Source organism: Pipistrellus hanaki, assembly GCF_964339955.1.
Source record: "Pipistrellus hanaki genome assembly, chromosome: 11".
In the NCBI taxonomy this organism is placed as follows: Eukaryota; Metazoa; Chordata; class Mammalia; order Chiroptera; family Vespertilionidae; genus Pipistrellus; species Pipistrellus hanaki.
In genome coordinates this window covers 30,144,717-30,170,902 of record NC_140513.1, presented here as the reverse complement: position 1 = coordinate 30,170,902, position 26,186 = coordinate 30,144,717, and the positions used below count along the sequence as shown (strand labels likewise).

At 34.0% G+C, this 26,186-nt stretch overlaps 1 protein-coding gene across 6 annotated transcripts in view; it reads right to left on the bottom strand.

The window, feature by feature from the left end:
• GKAP1 (G kinase anchoring protein 1) overlaps positions 1-26,186 on the bottom strand; it is a 61,840-nt gene continuing 35,654 nt past the window's right edge. For 2 of the 6 annotated variants that reach the window (XM_084899394.1, XM_084899396.1), the window contains 6 exons: positions 18,391-18,543; positions 9,104-9,205; positions 6,868-6,931; positions 3,652-3,722; positions 2,765-2,842; positions 1-322 (listed from right to left, as the gene is read on the bottom strand). In XM_084899394.1, the coding sequence (XP_084755520.1) occupies positions 275-322; positions 2,765-2,842; positions 3,652-3,722; positions 6,868-6,931; positions 9,104-9,205; positions 18,391-18,543 (516 nt within the window). In that variant the 3' untranslated portion in view covers positions 1-274. Of the gene's footprint in view, positions 323-2,764; positions 2,843-3,651; positions 3,723-6,867; positions 6,932-9,103; positions 9,206-18,386; positions 18,544-26,186 lie in introns of all 6 variants that reach the window. The other 4 variants (XM_084899393.1, XM_084899395.1, XM_084899397.1 and 1 more) reach the window with 2 other exon arrangements.

The window sequence follows — 26,186 nt, the reverse complement described above, 5'->3', positions numbered from 1 at the left end:
TGGAAGAGTAAAATAATTTTATTGACTGATGAAAAACTAAAGTGATAAGAAGTATGGATAGTAAACAATAATCATTGTATTCTGCTGGAATTCTGTTTTTCTTCTTTTCACTTTAAGCCAAAAGGACAAAAAATTATAGACTGTTAGTAAGCTAATTGTTTTACATATTTCAACAAAAACTGCATAGCTTAGCAGTTGCACAGCATTAAATATATACATTTTTGCAAAACCCTGAAAGTTTTAATTTTTATGTTGACCTCAAAGGCTAATGGAATCACCTACACTGGTCGAATTCAGAGTTTCTTTTCCCTTTTCTGCCACCCTGTAAAGAAAAATGGGGCAAATTATTTAGGAAATACCATTTTGAGGGCATTTTCATTTTAAGAATATATGAAACCAGAGGCATTTTGAGTATGAGAAGGAAGCATTTTTTGAGTTCGTTGCATATTTGAATATACATACTACTAAATTATTTTATAGGGTTATTTTTACAAATGGTTAAAGTAGTTGTAGAAAAGAGTTATCCCTCTTTGAACTGGTCTAGATTTAGTAAGATCACCAATTATGTTACCTTTTTTAGAGCTCTTTTAGACTGTCCCAGTTTGTTTTTAAAATAAAAATTTTAATCAATACTAACACAATTTATTCCATATGATCCCTTTTGGGTAATTCAATTTCTAATGCAAGTTTTGTCTAGTCTTCTTACCAGACAACAGCATTAGAAGTCTGATTTTGTTCATCACTGTTTTGAAAAGTAGATTATACTTTTCATATTGCTCAGTGACATCTATACATCTGCATTTAATCTGCTCCAATTTAACTAGAGCCAAGAAAAGAGAAAGGCAGCTTAAAAAACAAAAAGTATTTTACATGAATTAATATAACATTTTCTGCATTAAAAGTAAATACTAATTGTAGAAATATGGAAAGTACAAAGATACAAAGAAGAAAATTAAAATTATCCATAACTACTCTACCTACCCCTCTTCTTTATATAAAAAAAATATTTTATTGATTTTTTTCAGAGAGGAAGTGGGGGAGAGTGAGTTAGAAACATTGATGAGAAATATCAATCAGCTGCCTCCTGCACACTTCCCACTAGATATGTGCCCGCAACCAAGGTACATGTCCTTGACTGGAATTGAACCTGGGACCCTTGAGTCCACAGGTCAATGCTCTATCCACTGAGCCAAACCGGTTGGGGCTATCCCTCTTTTTAACCATAAATAATGATTTGATGTATTTGCCTTACAATAATTTTATAGTTTTTCTCTCTCCATCTTTTATAAACTATGACAATGTATCCAAGTTAATTGATTAGAATCATGTAGGTAGTAATATTTTTCAAATTCTGATGTCAAAACTTTGTTCCAGACCTATTTATTCACTATTACTAGGAGTGGGCCAAACTACCTGTAATTCAAAAAAACTCTCAGGTGATTCTGATGATCAACCAAGCTGGGAACTACTTGTCTGTGAAAAGTGATTTCATAAAATGGTGGTTATGTTAGGTGCACCCCATGAAACCCAGGGCCATTTAATAATGGTGGCAGCTTCTCTTTGTCTTCTTCTCATCTTTTCACTGCCTATAACTTTTCTTTGTGGATCAAAAACATTTCTATATCAACCTTCATATTTTTTCAAGAAATCAAGTCCAAAAATGCTGTTAGTCATTCCTGACCAAATAAAAGTTTTCCAAGGATTTATTCAGAGAAAATAAGTATAAAAAAAGAGGTTATCTGGGACCTGAGATGTATTATCACATCTTAAAAACAAAATTTATTTCTTAACAGAAAAATAAAAATAAAATTTTCAAAAATTTTTCTATAAAGTATATCTCAACTACCCATAGGTATCAATGTTATACAGTTATAACATTGATACCTATGGGTAGTTATATAACATTTATACAATGTTATAAAACTCTTTTACCTTACTTCTCAACAAGATTTCTTTTTAAACACACAAAATATTTAAAAATCATTTTTAAAGCCTTCCAGACAAATTCTCATCCCCAGACTGATAAGATGTCAAAGCTGGAGCTAAATAACTTTTATGTTCTCTAGGTCATCAATGGCTCTCCTTTTTTTTTTTTTTACTATGACCTCACATTAATTTTTTATATCATAACTTAGGCATACATACATATAAATAAATATATGTGTTTATATATACATACAGATACACATATACTGATACAAAGCATTGAGATTTTTTACTGCTTCACCCTAAATAAAATGCTGAATGCCAGTTTGTGAGTGCAGAAGAAATTACAGAATTAGAAAAATCAGTATTTTGTAACCACCAAAAATAAATGCTACAAATATCAATGGATGCTAAACCATTAAAGAAAAGGATCTCGTCACACAATCGCAAAGTATCACTCCACATATAATTTATTAATTTATAAATATACTTTTACAGTAAACACATCTAAAAGATACTGCTGTACCCAAATGATTAAACTTATTATATAATGGAGCAAATGTCATTATGTGCCTTCCCTCAATATAAGTCAATGGCACATATGCTGCAACATTTATGTAGTACCAAGAATTTTTTCTGAAATACTTTACTTATTGCTGCATTTATCAATATCTAGGAAAACCTTAACATTTTCTAAAATGTAAATTATATAAAATGGTTAATATTTCTGGTGAATAAATTTTGGCCTAAGAAAAAAATAGTCCACTTATTCTCAAACAGTATCTATTTCAAATGTATTATTTGTGATGAAAACATTTTCAGAATTATAAAAGCATACCTGATATTTGGCTAATTCTGCTTGTAATACTTTCACTTTAGATCTTTCTTGTTCTAACGCAGCATGAAGTGAAGTCACCTGTAACCAAATATTCAATTTTTAAAAAAGACTTTTTTTGTGTTTTTAAGCAAATACTCTTAATTCACTTTAATTTTTAGCTGTGTGTGTGTGTGTGTGTGTGTATTTTTTTACATTCAAAATAATTTTGTTTTCATTTCAGGTGTGTAAAGCATAGTGGTTAGACAATCATATACTTTATAAAGTGTTTCCCTCAATATTTCCAGTACCTACCACCTGGCATCAGACATATAATAACCTTAATTCTTAACACTTATTCACAATGATGATTTCTGACTACTGGATAAATGATAATCAGAGGAGAACCCTTCCTTACCACCCCAATTTCAATTAGGCACTTTACTTAGCTATATATTAGAGATACATAGGACAAACTCACTGTTCTAAGACCATAGATTAAGAATAGGCAGGGCAGAAAATCAAGCCCAAGGGAAGAATAAGTTCTATCTGCCCTTTCTATCTCTATATTCGTAGTCCACATCAACTAAAATATAACCTTATTTTCCCCTATTCTTCAGGACATAGCTACCACTCTTAAACAGTAAATAGAATCTTCATTCATTTGCTAATACATAGTAATAATTTATATCACTTTTTTAAGTTGAATTTATTGGGATGACACTTTAAATAAAATTATATAGGCTTCGGTGTATAATTCTGTAACACATTACCTGTATACTGTATTATGTGTTCACCAATTTATATCACTTTCTTGCAATGTTGATGGGCTATATTTTTGTTTAGTCAAGTTTCACAATTCAAGACTGAAGAACAGCCTAAGAATAACAGTTTTGTATAGTTTTCCTTACCTGTATAGTCAGTTCATTCTTGATACTTTGTGATTCATCAACTTGCAGAAGTATTTCTGCCTTATCTTTCACTGACAAAAAAGGGAGAGGAAAGGAGTAGTATAAATAATTTTGTCAATCACTCCAATGTTTTACAATATTTTAGTGACCCAAAATAGCAATTGTCCTCCTACTTAATGAATAGATTCTCTGATCCTATATAGCTCTTATTTTTCATTGAGAAATTCTGATCATATCCTTGAAAATTTTAAATTTTCTGTAGCGCTGAAAAATTAATTGTAAAGATCTGATGAAAGAGTAAGTTTTTCAGCCTGTCCCCTCTCACAGTCTGGGAGTCCATTTATAGTAAAAAGGACAAATACACAAGAAAATAAAAAATTTCACACAGAGAGAAAACTTTATTTTTATTTTTTTTAAATATATTTTATTGATTTTTTACAGAGAGGAAGAGAGAGGGATAGAGAGTTAGAAACACTGATGAGAGAGAATCATCGATCAGCTGCCTCTTGCACACCCCCTACTGGGGATGTGCCCGCAACCAAGGTACATGCCCTTGATCGGAATCGAATCCAGGACCTTTCAGTCCGCAGGCTGAAGCTCTATCCACTGTGCCAAACCGGTTTCAGTGAGAAAAATTTAAATACCTTGACTAATCTTTTTTTTTTTTTTTTTTTTTAGTAATCTTTAAGATTAAAAAATATATAAATATAGAACGTTTCTATTTCCTTTGTTTTCCTAAATTGTCAGGGTGACCATATAGGCCCACAGAAATTATTTATATCTGATGTTTCATACCAATAAAGCACTGTCAAACATAGTTCATATGATCATATCTGATCATATATAACATCTGTGGTCTCTCAGAACAACTCATTTGTCTAGAAGTTTTTCCCACTCTTTGGGGAAGCAAGAGATCTATATTTCATCTCCTTAGTTTCCTAAGCATTAAAAATCTCCACATGGCCAATAAATCCCATGGTATAATGGCTACTGAATGAAAAGCTAACTCCTCAACTTTAAAAACAAGCTAAGGAAAAGAAAAACAAGAGAGACTGAAGAGGTAAAACTATAATAAAATTTGTAAGAGAAGAAATTTTTAAGTATTTTTGAGTACTGATATGACTACAACTCTACCAATATAATACTGTAAATCAAATTTATTTTTTCATAGTTTAATATGATATGCAATAAAGTGTAACATGTATCTAGAAACAAATCTGTCTTTCAAGAAACCAACTTGGGAACTTTTATGAATTACACTTTCTACTCCTCCATCTTCATAATTAAACACACACACACACACACACACACACACACACACACTAAGAACTAATGACTTTTTAATAATTATTTAATACTTTAATTATAGTCTCTTCTCCTATAATGCTTGTTTCAATGACACTGATATATTAGGCACAATTTTAACCCAACAGGAATTTTCCATTTGCTTAAGCTCAATTATGTGAACACAGAAAACTCCACCCATGCCCACAATAAAAATATCTACCACCTAACTCTTTAACTAGAGGTCCAGTGCATTAAAATTCATGCACCGGAGGAGGGGGGTCCTTCAGCCCAGCCTGTCCCCTCTCACAGTCTGGGAGTCCTCCGGGGCAGGAGGTAACCTGGCAATCAGGGGAAGGCGACACCCCCATCACACCTATGCTGCTGCCATTACAGACAGCACAAGCTTTGGCCAGCCCTGGTTACCTGAGCCTCGGGCGCCCTGGGGGGCTGTGCAGCCGCCATCTGAGGCTTGCATGCACCTCGGGCATCGGCTGGGCAGTCGCCATCCGAGGCTTTCCTGTGCCTTGGGCCAACCCTGGGCGGCTAGTGAGATGAGGGCAGGTCTGGCTGTACTGTGCACCTGCCGTCCTCCCTGCTGAGCTGAAAGGACTGTGCGATTCAGGCAGGGACTGGGCACTGCCATTTTTGTGATGGTGTGACAGTCATTTTGCATATTTCTCTTTATTAGATAGGATTTCTATTTCATCATAGCTAAGCTGTATAATACGTAGTTAAATAGTTATAAAAAAATTAAAGGGTTATCAAAAGCCTGAATCTACTTCAAGACTGTCTATATATTCTATTCAACCAGACAAGATTTCTGGGTTTTAATTATATTGGTTTCATAACTATTATTTAATAATATAGTTTAGATTTTGGTGGGACAATTCTATTCCGAGTATCTTCATATTTGAAACAATTTTCTGGTCTTGTTCACTTGTTCTTCAAAGTGAGTTTCACATTTTCTTAAGTGTTATACAATACTCTCAGGATCTATAATTGGTATTTCATTAATACTTAACTGGGAAAATGTATTTAGATAATTTTGTCCATTCAAAAGATTTTCTCATATATTCATGTCTTTATATCTCTTTTATGGTTAATAATTTCCTTTGCATAAACTTTATATTTAAGTTATTACACATTTTCTTTTCTGTCATGAATGGAAACTTTTTATAGAACTTTCAAAGTAAATGTCAGTAGGTAAATATGATCAGGAAAGCAACTGATTTGTGGGATTCAAATATAACATCAACATTACTAATCTTTTTTAAAAAATATATTTTATTGATTTTTTACAGAGAGGAAGAGAGAGGAATAGAGAGTTAGAAACATCGATGAGAGAAAATCATCAATCAGCTGCCCCCTGCACACCCCCCACTGGGGATGTGCCCTCAACCAAGGCACATGCCCTTGACTGGAATCAAACCTGGGACCCTTCAGTCCGCAGGCTGATGCTCTATCCACTGTGCCAAACCGGTTTCAGCAACATTACTAATCTTATCTCTAGTCAGTTTTGGTTGATTTCCTTGGCTTCCTGCTTCTATTGCTGAAAGTTTAAAGTGATAGCAAAAGTATGAAGAGTGGGGGAGAGGGGAGAAAAACCTAAAATAATAAGATCTTCTCCTCTAATAATTAAAAGGCAGAATCTTAAGCAAATGTTATTCTTGTTTTCCTACTAAAAATAGTTTGTTTAACAATTTATTAAAATTTCAAGATTTCTCTTATGTAAATAATTGTAAATTTGTATAATATCTAAGGTGCTATAACAGTGACTTGTAATAACAAAATTATCAGCAACAATCCAGTTTGTATCACTGTGGGAAACCTTTTTATTTTGTTGAGTTAATAAATCATGTATCTTGAAAAATTCTCTTCAAATATTTTTTAAGCTTATGTTTTAATTCTAAAACCACAAAAATCACTTACTTTCACCTTCCTGAAGCATTTTCAATAACTGTGCATTTCGTGCCTTTACTTCTTTATACTTAGCCTGATAAAGAAAAAAAAAAGATTTAATTTTTAAAGTAAATGATAAATTAATGATTTACTATCAATTTATGGTCTATAAGTTCTCAACTTACTCAAAGACATAGTTACTTTTAAAAGAAAAAGGATGAAGAAAAATTTATTCAGAACTGTCTACTACTTAAATTATATCCCTAGTGATTAAAAAATGAGAGGGATAAAAATGGAGAAAACAGGATAATATTAAATATTCCTGAAGACTTTCTCTTTTCTTCTTCAAATAAAACCCTTAATATTTCAAAATAATTAGAAGGTAGGGGAGGGGAGGAGTAAGAGGGAGAGAACAACCAAAGGACTTGTATGCATGCATATAAGCCTAACCATTGAACACAGACAACAAGGGGGGTGAGGAGATGCGTGGGGGGGTGGAGGAGGTAATGGGGGAATAAGGACACCTTAATCAATAAAGAAATTTAAAAAAATAATAATTAGAAGAAAAATGATTCATAGCTCTAAACCAGGAATATCCAGTATACAAGAACTTTATGTATCTGTGTTATATCTGCCACTGTCCAATATGTGACTATTAACTACTGAAAACAGGCTGAGCTTGACTTTGGAAAATACAGTTTTAACTTTATTTAAAGTTTTAATTTTATTCAATGTAGGTATATACATGTAGTGGTTACTGAATTGCACAGCCCAGTTGAGTCTTTTCAGTTAAGACTAAATTTAATACTCTCTTGTTATTTCAAAAACTATTGTTAAAGTAATTTTTGGCAGGTATGAATTAGTCATTTATTAAAATTTCTTTTTCAATTTTTTTCTCCAATGTTTTAGCTTCTTCTCATACTACATAGGTGACATAACTATACAGTTATGAATAAGAGGAACTGTGTTTCCATGTTAACCTTCATATTCTGGAGAATTTTCCCGCAACACCAACTTTATTCAACATTTAACCCACTATAAATTATTTATAAATACTTAATACATTAGAAAAGATACACTTATTATAGAAAGAAAAACAAATTAGGAACATATCAGTATAAGAAACTTGTCATTAAAAAAAAAGAAATTTGTCATTTTTTCTCTCATTATGTACAGGTATATATAGAAGTTACCAAATTCAAAAGTCTTTCTTGTAAGACGAATTTAATGTATTTTAAATTAAGTCCAATAAATACAGTATTTTACTAAATACTCTGCCCAGTAAATTGCTGATGATAAATCTTAAGTACCATCAAGGGCTGGAACTTGATTTATCATTTTTTTTACTATTACATATGTAGGACCCAGAAAGACACTTGAGATGAATAAAGGTATTTTTTTTAAAGCCTAATAAGGAAGGAAAGAGAAAAGGAAGAAAGGAAGGAAGGGTAATATGTAAGTTTATAGTTAAAAAATAAATTGTATAAATAACAAGTGTTAGTGAGCATGTGGAGCATGTGGAACCCTATGGATCACTGAGGAGGAGGCAAAATGGTAGAGTTGTTTAGAAAACAGTTTGATGATACCTCAAAAAGTTAAAGTTTTTTTTTCTGACCTAGCAATTCCACTCTTAGCTATATAACCAAAGGAATGAAAAGCAGAGACTGAAGTACTCAAACACCAATGTTCATTGCAGCATTATTCACAACCAAAAGGTGGAAACAACGCTAGTGCTCATCAACAGACGAATAAACAAAATGTGGTGTATACATATACTGGAATATTTTTCAGTCATAAAAAAGAATTAAATTCTGACACATGTTAAAACATGAATGAACCTTAAAAACATTATGCTAAGTGAAATAAGACATACACATTAGAACAAATATTGTGTGTTCCACTTATATGAAGTTACTGGAAGAAGCAAAATCATAGAGACTACATATTACCATAGGCTGCGGGGAAAGAGGAAATAGGGAGCTGTTTAATGGGTACTGAGTTTGTTTGGAATAATGAAAAAACTGTGGAAACACTGGTGATAACTATACATTATGAAGGTACTTAATGCTACTGAATTATAGCATTGAAATGGTTTAAATGGCTAATTTAATGTTATTTATATTTTAACATAAATTATCATTCTAATTTTATAACATTTAAAAACCAAAGCAGAAACATTCTATTAATCCAACATTAAATATACTTATATATAAGAAAAACAGAAAATGTGTAGATTACGAGTATAAAACAGTAAACAAACACAAACCTCCCACTGAGTGATCACATTTTTCAGCTTTTGGATTTCAGCATCTTTTCTTTCAAGTTCCAACTTTAGTCTTTCAATTCTTCCATCTTTCAAAACTACTTCCTGAAGAGAGAAAAACTCTATTTTAGAACTAAGATAGCCTGCTAATTCTGGTTTACAATATTCATTTGTAAAAAGTTTAAGATTTAAAAAAGTCCCAATTTTCTCTATTTTAATTCATTTTCCACAGCAACCTTCAATTGTTGACTGTATTTCCACTTCTATTCAATGATACAATTTTAATTATATACAATGCAAGCAAATAAGATATTTATGATTAATCTCAGCTACAAACATGCCCTAGAATAATATCAAGGCTTTGAAATAATGTATTTATGAATAAATATACTAAAAGTGCTCTGTGACGAATTATTAGTCTATCTTTAAGACCCAAAAGAATTGAAAACTTAGGAGAAAAAACACAAAATAAATAACAAAACAAGAAAATAAATAGCTTTGCTCTGCATCAGCAATTAGTAGACAGAAGATATAACTAGAGAAACCATTGTCTCCCAATAGCAATAGAAAATATCCCCAAGAATAAAATTCAGAAATTTTCAGGATCCACTAAGAAAATTACAAAATAATGAAAAAGGGCATAGAGCAAAGTATGTCAGTAGATAGGAAGACTAAATATTACTAAATCTATTACTTTGTAAATTCAATACAATTTATCTTGAAATTCCAATGAGATTTTATACTTTGGAAAAAAGTAGCATAGTCATGGCACCTAGGTTGACAGTACTGTAACAGAAAATAAAGTCCAAAAAGAGGTTTAAGACATAAGAATTTATTGGAATATAAATATAGTATTTTAAAAAAGTGAAAAAAGGTTGAAGCACAGAATAGTAGATTACAAGACAAATGGTTAACTGAGAAAACAAGTCCTTCATCTTGTACCATATTACGAAATAAACAAATTCAAATGCAAAAAAAAAAAAATTCTAAGTTATATTTTTGATAATAGTAAAAATTGGTTCTATTTATCTAATGAGTATGTGAAAACACTAACTTATTCTAAAAATACTCACTGAGCTGGGTGCTGGGTATGCAACAGTAAACAGAACTGAAAAGATTATTGCCCTGATAAGGCTAGTCTGTTGCAAGAGGCAGATGTAAAAAAAAAAAAAAAAAAAAAAAAAGCCTGAAGCCCTGGCCAAGTGGCTCAGTAGGTTGAAGTGCTGTCCTGTACACCAAAAGATTGCAAGGTCAATTCCTGGTCAGGACACACCTCGTTGCAGGTTTGATCCCTAGTCAGGGCGCATATGGGAGGCAATCACCTGTTGTTTCTCTGTCACATCAATGTGTGTCTCTCCACTTTTCTCATCTCTTCTCTTCTCTTTGTTCTCCCCCACTTTCCTCTCCCTCTAAAATCAGTAAATATATCCTTAGGTGAGGATGGGTAAATAAAATAAAAAGTGGAAGTAAGAGATTTCCAGGTAGAAAGAACAGTACGTTTAAAAGCCCTATGATAGTAAAGAGCCAAGAATCTGAAGAAAAAAGAGGCCAGTGGTTTGGAGCTTAGTGAGGAAGATAGTACACGATGATTTTGGAAAAACAGATAGAGGCTTGATCTTGCAGGGCCTTGTAGGCAATAAGAATGGCCTACACATTCTGAATAAAATAGCAGTGAAGGGTTTTGAGCAGGATTATTAAGATTTATGTTATATTATATTTTTAAAGGATGACTGTGGAAAATGGATTAGAGTTGGGTAGGACAGGTGGAAAGACCTTTAACTGCTACTGCAAGTCCAGGTCAGAGAAGATTATACCTTTGATTAGGGTAGAAGCAGTTTAAATGGAAAAAAGTATATTATGTAAGAAATTATTTAAAAGTATAATCAAAAGCATTTGATGAGAGGTTGAAATGCGGTAGTGGAGAAAAATGGACACTTCGCGTTTCTAGTTTAAGGAATAAGATGGGTGGATCAAAATTAGAAATATACATATTATTAGGCTCAGAAATGACATCTATTTAAATGCCCAACCATAGAATATAGGCTAAATTTATAGTAAATTTATAAAACTGTGAAACTCTTGAAATCACTAAAAATAATAATATATACTATAAAATACATTAACATGAACCCAAACTGTAATGCTACATGCAAGGAAAAGTGCAGGGAGGACATAAGATAAAATTTTAATAATTCTCTTAGGACATTATATATGCAATACTAGTATTTTCACTTCATTTAAAAATTATTTTATCAAAATTGTTTTTATATTGAGTATATAATCATTTAACAATATAAAATACTATTTTGATTTTGAAAAATTAAACTACATAAGCATTAAACTGGTATATAGATGAATATGAATATATATCATTTTTTTAATAGAAAAGCCCTTCTGGCTGAAACTGGTTTGGCTCAGTGGTAGAGCGTCGGTCTGCGGACTGAGGGGTCCCAGGTTCGATTCCGGTCAGGGGCATGTGCGTTGGTTGCGGGCACGACTCCAGTGGGGGGTGTGCAGGAGGCAGCTGGTCGATGTTTCTCTCTCATCGACGTTTCCAGCTCTCTGTCTCTCTCCCTTCCTCTCTGTAAAAAATCAATAAAATATATATTTTTTTAAAAATAAAAAAAATAGAAAAGCCCTTCTGAACATACCAAAGGGAGAAAACTAAAAGAAAAAGATTAATAGATTTAACTTGCTGAAAAATTTTTCTAAAAATACTATAACAAAATCAAAAGATAAATAAATATCTGATAAATAAGTCACAATCCATATGACAGGTGTATGAGAAAAAAACATGAACAAATTTATAATCTCAATAATAAGCCAGAAATATTATATCAAACTGGTACATTAAATATTTTTTTCTCTGTGGGGATAACTGAAAACAATTTAGTTATTAAAAATTCAACTATTTCATGTTCAAGAATTATTAATGACCTGAAATGCTCACCATCTGCATTTAACTAAAATGTGGTCCATATAACAGTTTCTACATTACTGGGAGGAAAAAGTGTATATCCATAGAAAATAAAGGCCAAAACAAAATATACACAGAAACAAATATGGATACAAACTCTGACATTTTTGTTTTTGCAAATGCTGGTAGCAGTCTACAAAAACTGATTTCAAAACCTGTTAAATGAGTTGAGACTCAGTTTGAAAAGCACAGCTGAGGACTTAAAAATGTCAGGTCAAGGACACTGTAAGTCTTCACTTAAGGTCATGGATAGGTTCTGCAAGTTTCAAAATGACGTATAACAAAACCAATTAAGTTCCCTGTCACTGTTAAAATGAATGAAAACATGTTATTCAATAACTTGCTATACTTGATTCAAGAAACAATGAAGTTTAAGGACATGGAAAAGAAGACAGTTTTGAAAAATATTTCAAAGATTAAAACTCCCAAGCCTGGAATAACAAAAAAATGAAAAAAAGAAGTTTAGTGTCTGGGTAACTAGATCAAATGATAAAAACAAAAATGATAGAAGTCAAGCCAAACACTTGGTTTGGAGACAGGATGATGAGCATAAGTTTGCACACAGTGAGTATAAGATATCCATAGAATAAGAATGAAATATGCCATAAGGGCAATTACTAAAACAGACACCTGAAAGCCATAAAGTGAATGGGATCAAAAATGGATGATCTACCCAATTCCAGTGAAGTTGAGGAGAAAACTTCCGGTCAATAGAAGACAATGTTGTTATGCATCAAGAGCAACACAGATGTTTATATCCTTTGACTAATTTACTATTTTTAAGAATTTATTCCAAGGAAATAACTCATCAAAGAATTAAATACATAAAGATGTTAAATAAATATCAGATGACCAATTCTAAACAGCCTAAATGCTCAATAATAGGATATTGACCAAGCTGTAATTATAGCATGCTGATTTGACAGAATATAAAGCACGGTTTACAAAAGGGTTATGAAACTATATTACTTACTGTTACAATTATTTTTAAATACCTATACATGTGGCTTTCTCATACAAAAAGAATATTAAAAAATGAAGCCAAATGTTGTGTTATAAATGGCCAAATTAGGGTTGTACAGAAAAAAAAAAAGGATTTTAACCTGGGCAAAAAGAGGAGCTTTCTTTCTCTGAAAAAGGAGTACAATGGGGAGAGGAAGTAAAAAATAATTTTTTTAAATAGCCTTATCTTTTTCTCCTATTATACTCAATGACATGAGAAATTCTTAATTTGTTTAATTATGAAAATTTCACACATGCAAAAGATATATATATTTATATATATATAAATGAATCATATAGGTTAAGATAAAAGAAAAAATGCAATATGTGGATTAGGAATTTGAACCATGAAAATAGTATGGAGGATCCTCAAAAAATTAAGAAGCGAGTTACCATATGACCCAGCAACCTCTCTTCATGGTACCTACCCCAAAAATTTGAAAACCTTTACTTGCAAAGATAAATGCACCTCTAGCCCAGTCTGTGTGGCTCAGTGGTTGAACTTTGGCCCATGAACTAGAAGGTCACAGTTTAAAAAGGCAGCTGTGATATATGCACCCTATGTTCACTGCAGCATTATTCACTGTGGACAAGGCATGGAAACAACCCAAGTGTCCTTCAATAGATGACTAGATAAAGATGTGGTACATATATACAATGGAACACTATTCAGCCATCAAAAAAGATGAAATACTGCCATTTGCAACAATGTGGATGGATCTTAAGAATGTCATGCTAAATGAAAGAAGTCAGACAGAAAAAGTGAAGAACCATTTGATTTCACTATATGTGGGATATAAAACTGAGAACAACAAATGAACATACAAGAACAAACAAAAACTCATAGGCACAAAGAACAGTATAGTAGTTACCAGAGAGAGGGGTCTGGAGTATTGAGGAGGTAGTAGAGAATAAAGGAGGTCAAATATATGGTTATAGAAGAAGATTTGATTTTGTGTGATGGGCACACAATGCAATATCCAGGTCATGTATTATAGAAATGTGCATTTAAAACCCATATACTGTCACCCCAATAAATTTAATGGGGGAAAAAATTTGAACATTACCATACTTTGGCATCCCGCATGTGCCTCTCCCCTACCCCTCCCCTCCTGTTACAAATTTTGTCATTCTCTTCCTGTTAGTCTTTCACTACGCACACACACACACACATATATATATATATATCCCTAAAATATTCTATTTTTTGAAAATTATATAAATGGCATCAAACAATTCTTACTGGGTGACCTTATTTTTTAAATTAAACATTTTTTTTATATTCATCCATGTTGCTAAATATAGCTGTCATTAATTTCTCTTATTGATTCTGTTATTAAAAACAGCTGAGTTTTCAACATTATTCTTGAACATGTCTCTAAAGTTTAATTTAGAGTAGAATTTCTAGAACATATAGTCTGCCCATCATCTTCAACTTTTAAAGTTAATGCCAAATTGATTTCCAAAAACGGTTATACAATTTATACTACCACTAATGTATTAGTTACTGTTCTTCTATATCCATAAAAATATTGAGTATTAGCTGTCAAATCCCTATCACCAGTCCTCACCTTCATTCAGTTTTTCATAGCAAATGCAGTGGAAATTAATATTACTATATATATGCTTGCTCTACACTGAAAATCTTCAAATATTCTTTACTATCTATGTCATAAATCAGGCCTTTAAATTTTCCCTAATCTTTTAAAACCTGCCCTACCCAACTTACCTGATACTTCATTGCCTCAATACTTTTACTTATAGCATCCCAGTTTCCTCTCTCTTACCTCTGCATGTTCAAATTCTACTGTCTTTTAAATTCTAATTCAAAAGCTATTTTCTTCTAAGAAAGTTATCGCTAATCTCCATTCATGTTAATTACTATCACACTTTACCAAGTATATCCTTTTTTTGGAGTTACCATTTTCTACCTTGTACAAAAATAATTATCTATTAAATATGAACTGTATACATGGCTCTAACATTTTGATTCATAATTGCTAATTTTCTTAACAGTACATGAAAGACAAATAATTTCATCCCAAAGTAACACAACTGATAAGCTTCAGAATCTATATCTTGTGTTACTAGGTTTGTTTGATTTCAAAGACTTTCCTTCCTACCATACTGCACTCTCCTGTGGTTTTATTGTCATTAATATTACTTAATCATTTAACTAAACATACATACCCAATTTTGTTCTACCAAGGGTTTAAGATATCTATTTGTCTAAATATATTAATGTCATTCTATCAAAAAATTATCTGAGCCAGGGGATAAGGGAGGCTAGGGGAAGGTCAGGAGGGGGAAAAAGGAGACATATGTACTATTTGTAATACTTTAAACAACAAAAAAAGAATAACATTAAAAAATTATCTGAAATAGCTTTAAAAATAAAAAGATATGGACCACGAAGGGGAAAATCATACATAGTCAATAAAAAAGAAGGCAAATATGCTAGCCATATATGTTAACATGGTTGCTTGGACTGTACATAAACTTTGATAGTCAAGGCAAAACAGGAAAACATTAAATCAATGCCAGAAAAGAACAAACAAGTACTTCAAGGGCAAGCAAGGATTACCCACTACTAAGTTGAAATAGATTTTCATATGGAATTATGTTAATGTTATTAACAAATCTTACTACTTCATTGGAGTAAACATTTCTTAGGGGCCTGACTTTTTGTATCCTATAAAACAATATAGATGTTTAATTCGTGGAAGGATTGTATTTATTAATCTTAGGAAACAAAGAGATAGCATCTATTGAAGAGAATGGCATGATGGAAAACAAACTTTTAGAATTTGGAATAGTCTCTGTACCATGTTTCCCCGAAAATAAGACCTACTTACAGGTTTCCTTCTGAGTGAAATATAGGGCATCCCCCAAAAATAAGGCCCCCCTAGGCTAAACATGAGAGATTTGGTCCACTGATTCTGAAAGAAATGGAGTCACAAGAAGTTCAACCAGGAAATTCAGGAATTGGATTGTTATGATGATATTCAAGAAAATGATAACATGATTGTCATTGAATAAATGAGTAAATTCTTGATACTGTAGGATTCACATTTTGTCTGGTTTGTGTTGACAACTACCGTACTACCGTATCGTATACAGGTAATAAATTTCCTTTATTTTCATTTAACAATAAATGTGTACTTTATTCTTCTTCATGGAAAAATAAGACATCCCCTGAAAATAAGACCTAGCGCATTTTGGGGAGCAAAAATTAATATAAGACACTGTCTTATCTTTGGGGAAACAGGGTAGGTGTTTGTCAAAGTCAGAAAGAAATGAATCAAAAGACTGTTAAGTAGAAATGAGGATACGGTAAAAGTTAGACAGCAATGATTTTGAGAACAGAACATTAGCACTGTTTTTCAGCAATACCTGACAGACCAAAAATTAATGCTGGTAGTGAAGACACAATCCAGTATACAGATGATGTGTTGGGATGGTGAACACACAATTGTGTGCAGAATTTTTCAGTTTCCTGAATATTCAGTCTAACTAAGGCCTTTCATAATTTAAGGACTTGTTCTTGCAGGGAGTAAAACAAAACCAAGAAAGGAAGGGGAAAGCGTTCACACATAAGATAAAGAACAGGTTCACAGTTTAAGAGAAAGTAAGATAGAACACTAGTCATTAGAAACATTTATAGGTCTCTATACAACAAGATTTTTTTTTCAAAAAATCCTCACTGAAGATATGTTTTTATTGATTTTAGAGGGAAAGGGGGAGGAAAGGGTGGGAGGGAGAGAGGAAGGTAGGAAGGGAGAGGTGGGGGGGGAGGGAGGGAGGGAGAGGGAGGGAGGAAGGGAGGGAGGGAGGGAGGGAGGGAGGGAGGGAGAGAGAGAGAGAGAGAGAGAGAGAGAGGTATGAGATATCTATCGGCTGCTTTCCATACACATCCAACCAGAGATCAAACCCGAAGCCTAGTAGGTATGTGGTTCTGACCAGGAATTGAACCTGCAACCTTCTGGTACACAGGACAATGCTCCAACCAACTGAGCAACCTGGACAGGCGAGATACTTTTTAAAAAAAACAATATTTTAAAAATGTGAATGACAAGAAAAATAGAGACAAACTCATAGAGAGAGCAGACTGACAGCCGGGGGGGGGGGGGGGGGGGAGAGAGTGTAGGAAACTAGTGGGGGGTGGAGGGATTGAGCAAAAATGAAAAAAATTCAACAGTGTGTTGATTGCCAGGAGAGGGAGGGGGTGGGTAAGGTATAAAGGTATAGAGTGGATAAATGGTGATGGACAGAGACTTCACTTTGGGTAGTGAACATACAACACAGTGTACAGATAATGTGTTGTGGAATTGTGCCCCTGAAACCTGTGTAATTTTATTAACTACTGGAACCCCAATAAATTCAATACAAAGGAAAAAAATAAAAAAGCGAATATCATTGCTGTGGGTTTTATAAAAGCAGGCTACTAACCAGGTTTAATTTGTGAGCCGTAGTATGCAACCCTGGTCTACAGGATAAAATTCTAACTTATTTTTACATAAACAGACCCCTGTACTTATTAGTTGCACAATTTTTCAGTTTCATGAATATTTAGTTTAAAGCCTTTCAAAACTCTGGGCCCTTGTTCTTGTAGTTCCCTATGCTTTCTCCAATTCTCAGCTTATATAGTTATTTATTCATCATTCAAAGTCCATCCCAAATGTCACTTTTTAAAATAATATATTTTGACTTTTTGAGATAGAGAGGAAGGGAGAGGGATAGAAACATTGATGAGAAAGAAATATTATTGATTAGCTGTCTTCTGCATACCCTCCACAGGGGACCAAGCCCTCAATCTGGACACATGCCTGGACTAGGAATCAAACCAGTGGCCTCTTGGTTCTTGGCTTAATGTTCAACCACTGAGTTACACCAGCTGGGTCCAAGTGTCACTTCTTTATGTACCTTTCACAGTTTAACAAAGTTATCAATTATCTTTTCTATTCAAAAACTCTTTATTGTTCATATCTCTCTTAAAGTCTTCATCATGCTGAAAGATATTATTTTTACAGGTCTACCTCCTCCAATCCCCTCTGTGTGTCTTATCCATCTTGGTATTCCTACTCCCCTCCACTGGAGCCTAATATTACCTAGCATATAGCAAATGCTCAATAAGTATTCATCAATGATTGAAGTACTTCACACTTTTTAATATAAACATCTACAACTAAGACAAATCCTATAGCTATACCTTATTAGAATCATAATTGGATTCCACTGCTTCTGTTTTTTAAAAAAGAAAAATATATTTTAGTTTTATTGTGATTATAAGAGAATTTTCTATTTTACATGCCTGGTTGTGTTCATGAGCTGCACAATTATCTGTTCCATTATATTCTGTAAGCTGTTCTCTTCTTTTTTCTCTAATAAGAATTTTATGAACATCATCTTCCAGTCTATTGAAGAATCCTCCATCATGTGTTAAAGTCTGAGAAGAACTCAATTCCTGTCAAAAATGAATTGTGATTTACTATCATTCAACACAAAGGTGTATGCATTTAATAAGCCTACTCAGCCCCTAGAAGGAGAAGGAAAGAAAAAGGGTAACTAAGAGACAATCAACTATTTAATTCTCCTCTATCTTCAGAAGATAAAACAGTAGAGACACATTTTAAAATGTTTTCTTTCTTCTTCATAATTTTTGTGTTGGATATTGCTTGATTAAAAAATGTTTTATCCACATACCATACAATTCACCCACTTAATGTACACAATTCAATGGTTTTAAATATGCTCACAGAGTTGTGCAACCATAGCCACAATTTTATAAGTTTCACCACCCAAAAAGAAACCCTGAATCTATTAGTGGTCATTCCCCATTTCCTTCTAATAACTCCTGTCTCAGTTGTCTCCTAAACAAGACTACTTTCTGTGTGCATAGATTTGCCTATTCTAGACATCTAGATATAAATGAAATCATATACCAGTATATTTGGTCTTTTGTGATTGGCTTCTTTCACTTAGCAAAATGTTCTTAAGATTCATCTATTATTACAGCATCTATCACTACTGCATTCCTATTGTCAAATATCTCAATGATGGATACACTACATTTTATTTCTCTATTCATTGGTTGATGGACATTTGGATTGTTTTCATTTTTTGCTATTATGAATTATGCTGTTATAAATATTCATGCTCAAGTTTTAGTATAGACAGGTTTTCAATTATCTTAGGTATATGCCTTGAAATAAAATTGCTGAGACATATGGTAACTCTGTGTTTAATCTTTTGAGGATTTGCCAGATAATTTTTCAAAGCATTCTCACCACTTGTTATTTTTTTTTTTAATCCTCACCCAATGATATGTTTTTATATTTTTACTGATATTTTAAAATATTTTTATTTATTTCAGAGAGGAAGAGAGAGGGAGAAAGAAATAGAAAACATCAATGATGAGAAAGAATCATTGATGGGCTGCCTCCTGCATGACCCTTACTGTGGTTTGAGCCTGCAACCAGAGCATGTGCCCTTGATCGAAATGGAACCCAGGCCAGGGCTATTTTTATTGATTTTTAGAGAGAAAGGAAAGGGGGGAAAGAGAAGGAAAAACATTGATGTGAGCGAGAAGCATCAATTGGTTGCCTCCTGTACTCATCCAGACCAGGATCAAACCCTCAGCCTAGGTCTATGCCCTGAACAGGAATCAAACCCCCAACCTTTTGGTGTACAGGACAATGCTCCAACTAACTGAGCCACCCAGTCAAGGCTGTCTTTTTTATTTATTGATTGATTTTTGAGAGAGATAGAAATACCTATTTGTTGTTCCATTTATTTAAGCATTCACTAGTTGATTCTGGTATGTGCCTTGAACCAGGGATCAAACCTGCAATCTTGGCCTATTAGGATAATGCTCTAACCAACTAAGCTACTAGGCCACTGGCGTAGATGTGGAGAGCTATTTCATTATGATTTCGAGTTACATTTCTCTGATGCATTGTTTCATGTGCTTATTGGACATTTGCATCTTTTTGGAATATGTCTACTCAGATGCTTTGCCCACTTTTTAATTGGGTTGCTTTTATTTTTGCATTCTATATACTCTACATAAAAATCTCTTATCAAATATATGATTAGCATATATGTTCTCCCATCTGTGGCTTCTCTTTTCACATTCTTGAAGGTGTCCTTTGTATCACAAAAGGTTTTAATGTTTACAAAGTCCAATTTATCCACAAAACCATTGTATAACTCAAGGTCACAAAGATTTACTCTTTTATTTTCTTCTAAGAGGTTTAGTTTTAGCTCTTACATTTAGGTCTGTAATCCATTTTCAGTTATTTTTCTGGGCATAGTGTGAAGAAGGAGTCACTGGTTAACAAAATTATACAGGCTTCAGGTGTACAATTCTACAACACATCAACTGTACACTGCATTGTGTGCTCACCACCCCAATAAATTCATTCTCTTTCATTTTTAATTAATGGATATTCAGCAGCATCTGTTGAGAAGATTATTCTTTCTCCACTGAATTCTTTTGGCATCTTTATTCAAAATTAATAACTGTAAGAATTTCTTTTCTGGAGTCTGAATTCTGTCAAACTTTATGACTACCATTACACCATAACACACTGGCTTGATTACTATAGTTTTATATCACTTAATCTTTTACAATGCATTTTAAAATAATTTTACATAAATTATAGACATTAATCATAGAGATAAAAATTTATCACAATCTATTCAATTATATAAAATTATAAAATTTACATATTCTTCAAGAAAAGTAGCATTGACTCTCCAAATTACTGTTTTGAAGTCGGGGACTAAAGAAAATGTCACTCTCATTGGTTCTACCTATGTCCTACATTCTTGAGCTATAAAAGTCCTAATTTTATCCATCTTAATTAAATTTGTGAGCAAATAACCCAACAGTTCAATGATTGTTTATCCTTTTCCCTTCACATTGTTAAAAAGTATTTTAGAGAAAAATTTATGTATCAGTGTTTAATACACAAAATGACATTTAAAATTTTATACAGCACTTTCTATTTTGCAAAGAACTTACACAAGCATTACTATATTTGAATCTCATCAATGCTATAAGAGGTTGATAGAAAAAGAATTATTTTCCACAAAATAATCATGGCCTCAGGAAAGTTAAATAAATTTGCCCATGAGCTAAGTCTACTAAGGCTACTGCTTGAAAAATAATTCAGGTACATTCCAATAAGATTGCATTTTAAAACAATGTGCTTAAAATACTGCTGAGCATCTGTGGAAGGAATAGCATGATAATGGCAATTAATTAGCCGCTGGATTTCACCTCTTTAAAGACTGCAGTTCCACAAAATAGAAACAAAGGCATGGTTATATTGACAGACCGACAGCTGTCAGAGGGAAGGGCTTTGGGAGTTGAATGAAAGAACATGAAGGAATTAAGCAAACACATGCAAACATACCCCACAGATTTTAAAATTTAATATCTAGCCAATTCAATTTCAATTTAACTCAAATTATGAAGACTTATTATATGCCAGACATATAATGTAAAAGACAGTATAATGGTGGTTCTGTTAGTATAGCACTATAAATCTTTGTAACATAATTGACAGTCTAGACATAAACCTTCACATTTATGGTAACTATCAACAATGAAAAAAAATTTTTTTTTAAAGAAAAATTACCTGGAAACCAATGAAAATGAATGCATAACAACCCAAAATCCATGGGACACAGGGAAAGCAGTCCTGGGAGTGAAGTTCACAGAATTGCAGAAATAAGAAAAATCTCAAATAAACCATTCTAACCCATCACTAAAACAACAATAACAAATGAAGCCCAAATAAATAAAAGGAAGGAAATAATAAAGATCAGAGCAGAAATAAATGATACAGAAACTAAAATGATACAGAAATAAATGATACAGAAACTAAAAAATAAAACAATACAAAAGATCAATGAAACCATGAATTGGTTTTTTTAAAAGATAAACAAGTCTGGCCAGTGTGCTTCAGTGGCTGAGCATCAACTCATGAACCAAATGGTTTGATGCCCAGTCAGGGCACATGCTTAAGTTATGGGCTCAATCAATCCCCAGTAAGAGGTATCCAGGAGGCAGGTGATCAATGATTCTCTCTTATCACTGATGTTTCTATCGCTCTCTCCCTCTCCCTTCCACTCTCTGAAATCAATAAAACATACCTTTAAAAAAAGATAAACAAGATCAATGAACCTTTAACCAGATTCATCAATGAAGAAAGAGGAGATTCCAAATTGATGGCAGAATGCTCTGGTTTCTCTTCAGACCGCATAAATCTTTCGCCTTTTACCAAATTGATGGCAGAGTAAGTGGATGCTACACTGATAAGCTCCCAGAACCAAACTGGAATTACAACTAAAATGTTGAAAAAACATCCTGAATAATCAACTGAAGACTAGATAACCACGGACAGAAAGTAGAGACCGCACAGAGGCTGGTAGGAAGTGCAGAGGCACGAAAGGGCTGGCTGGGGCTCCCACAGACAGCAGCTAAAGTTCCTGAAGGATATATCAGCTATAGGGGGTTCCCACTGAGAACTTTGGAGTCTAAACCCCAAGCTGGGCTCCCCAGCTCAGAACACCAGAACTGAGAAAGGTACCAACATAATTCTGGCTGTGAATAGCAGCAGGGTTGCTGTCTGCCAGAGAGAGACAGTTGGAAAGTCAGGCATCCTCTAAAAGGACCAACACAAAATTTCATGTGCAGCCACTCACCTTGGGCTCTGACAGTGGGGCCACAGAATGGACTAGTGCTGTGTGAGCAGAAGCCAGGATTGGGGGCTCTGGGATTAGACCTCTGAAGGCAGTCACCTGGATTTCCTGCGCTAAGTCATTGCCTCACGCTACAGAGGGCATCTGTCTCTGGTGAACCTTGGCTATCCAGGTGGTTTTTGCCTGGGGGAAAGGCAGCTGCCACATACTATTGAAAAATGCCTTGCCCCTGCTAGGTAAAGCAGACCTTGGTGCACATCTTGATTCTTTCCAAAGGCACCCAGCCCCAGCAAAGGGAGACACAAGCTTTGGATTGCTGATAGCTCCAAACAAGGTATGCAGGGCCAGACAGAAATAGCGTGACACTGTCTTGCAACAGAGATTGGGAAGCATAGCAGATCTACCAAATTACATAGTCACAAACCCAACAAGCAATCAAAATGGGGAGACAAAAAAAAAAAAAAAAAAAACAAATAACAGCCAAGCAAAAGAACAAGAGAATTCTAAAAAGAGGGAGAGATGGAATTCTCCAAAAGAAGAGATAAATTAAATGGAGGTAAGAAATTTATCAAACGTAGAGTTCAAAATAATGGTGGAAAATATGCTCAACATCTTAAGATATAATAACTATGAAGAATGACATAGCACTAATAAAGAACACAGTAGAAGGAATACACACCAGATGAGGGGAAGCCAAGGATCAGATCAGTGAATTAGAAAACAGAGTAGGAAAAAAAAAAATCATTCAATCAGAAAACAACAACAACAAAATCAATGAAAAAACAGGAGGACATGCCGAAACTGGTTTGGCTCAGTGGTAGAGCGTCGGTCTGCGGACTGAAAGGTCCCGGGTTCAATTCTGGTCAAGGGCATGTACATTGGTTGCGGGCACATCCCCGGTAGAGGGTGTGCAAGAGAGGCAGCTGGTCGATGTTTCTCTCTCATCGACGTTTATAGCTCTCTATCTCTCTCCCTTCCTCTCTGTAAAAAAAAAAAAATCAAAAAAAATCAATAAAATATATTTAAAACAAACCAACAAACAAACAGGAGGACAGCTTAAGGGAACTGTGGGACAAATGCAACAATATTTGCATTATAGGAGTGCCAGAAGGAGAAGAAAGTAAGCAAGGGCTAGAGAATGTGTTTGAAAAAATAATGGCAGAAAACTTCCCTAACCTAGTGAACAAAAAAGTCACAAGTTCAGGAGGCACAGACTCCCAAGCAAGAAGAACCCAAATAGGCCCATGCTCAGACACATCATAATTAAAATGCCAAAAATTAAAGACAAAGAGAGAATCTTAAAGGCTGCAAAAGAAAAGCAATTTGCTACCTACCAACAAACTCCCATAAGGATGTCATCTGACTTCTTATCAGAAACTCTACAGGCCAGAAGGGAATGGCATGAAGTAGTCAAAGTAATGAAAACTAAGAACCCCCAAACCAAGATTACTATATCCAGCAAGGCTATCATTCAAAATACATGGTGAGCTGAAACCAGTTTGGCTCAGTGGATAGAGCGTCGGTCTGCGGACTCAAGGGTCCCAGGTCTGATTCCAGTCAAGGGCATGTACCTTGGTTGTGGGCACATCCCCAATAGGGGGTATGCAGGAGGCAGCTATTCGATGTTTCTCTCTCATCGATGTTTCTAGCTCTCTATCCCTTTCCCTTCCTCTCTGTGAAGAATCAATAAAATATATTTAAAAAACAAAACAAAACAAAACAAAATACGTTTTGAAATAAAGAGCTTCCCAGACAAAAAAAGCTAAGGGAGTTTGTCACCACCAAATCAGAACTGCAGAAATGCTTAAGGGACTGTTATAATGAGAAGAAATAGAAGGGAAAAAATGGGACTACATCAAAATAAAAAGCTTCTGCACAGCAAAATGAACCATCAACAAAATGAAAAGGGAGCCCCTGTATGGGAAAACATATTTGGCAATGATATATCTACTGTGTTTCCCCGAAAATAAGACATCCTCCGAAAATAAGACCTACTTACAGGTTTCCTTCTGAGTGAAATATAAGGCCCCCCCCTAAGCTAAACATGAGAGATTTGGTCCACTGATTCTGAAAGAAATGGAGTCACAAGAAATTCACCAGGAAATTCAGGAATTGGATTGTTATTATATAATGATGTTCCTGAATATGATGACATGATTGTCATTGAATAAATGAGTAAATTCTTGATACTATAGGATTCATAGTTTGTTTGGTTTGTGTTGACAACTACCATACTACCGTATCGTATACAGGTAATAAATTTCCTTTATTTTCATTTAACAATAAATGTGTACTGTATTCTTCTTCATGGAAAAATAAAACATCCCCTGAAAATAAGACCTAGCGCATCTTTGGGAGCAAAAATTAATATAAGACACTGTCATATTTTTGGGGAAACAGGATAATAAAGGTTTAATATCCAATATATATAAGGAACTTATACAACTTAACAAAAGGAAGATAAACAATCCAATTAAAAAATGGGCAAAGGACCTAAATAGACACTTCTCCAAAGGGGACATACATGGTCAAGAGACATGAAAAAATAATCAGTTACTGATCATCAGAGAGATACAAATTAAAACTAGAAGGAGGTATCATCTCATACCTGTCAGAATGACTACCATCAACAAACAACAACTGCTGGTGAAAATGTGGAGAAAAGGGAAACCTTGTGCACTCTTTGTGGGAATGCATATAAGTGCAGCCACTGTGAAAAGCAGTATGGAGTTCCCTCAAAAATTAAAAATGAAACTACTTTTTGACCCAGCGATCCTACTTCTGGGAATATATCCAAAGACTCCAAAACACCAATTCAAAAGAATATATGCACCCCTATGTTCACTGCAGCATTATTCATAAGTAGAGGCAAGATGCACAAAAATTCATGCAAAAGCAGGCCTTCCTTCCGCCAGCTGCCAGCACCAGTTTCCCTCTGGCACCCAGGACCAGGGCTTCCCTCCTCCGGCTGCCAGAAGGCAACCAGGACACAGGCTGATTTCCTCCTCCAGCTGCCCACAGGCACCCAGGATCCAGGCTGGCATCCCTCCAAACCTAGCTTTGTCAGGAAGAATTTCTGGAATGTTGTCTGGAAGACATCTGGCCTAATTAACATATTACCCTTTTATTATTATAGATGGCCAAGTTCTGGAAACAGCCCAAGTGCCCATCAGTAAATGAGTAGATAAAAATGCTATGGTACATTTATACAATGAAATACTATGTGGCCATAAAAAATAAGGAAATCTTACCTTTTGTGAAGCATGGACAGACGTGGATGTTATTATGCTAAGTGAAATAAGCGAGTCAGAGAAAGATAAATATTATATGATCTCACTTACATGTGGAATCTAATGAACAAAATAAATTGATGAACAAAATAGGTCTAGAGACATA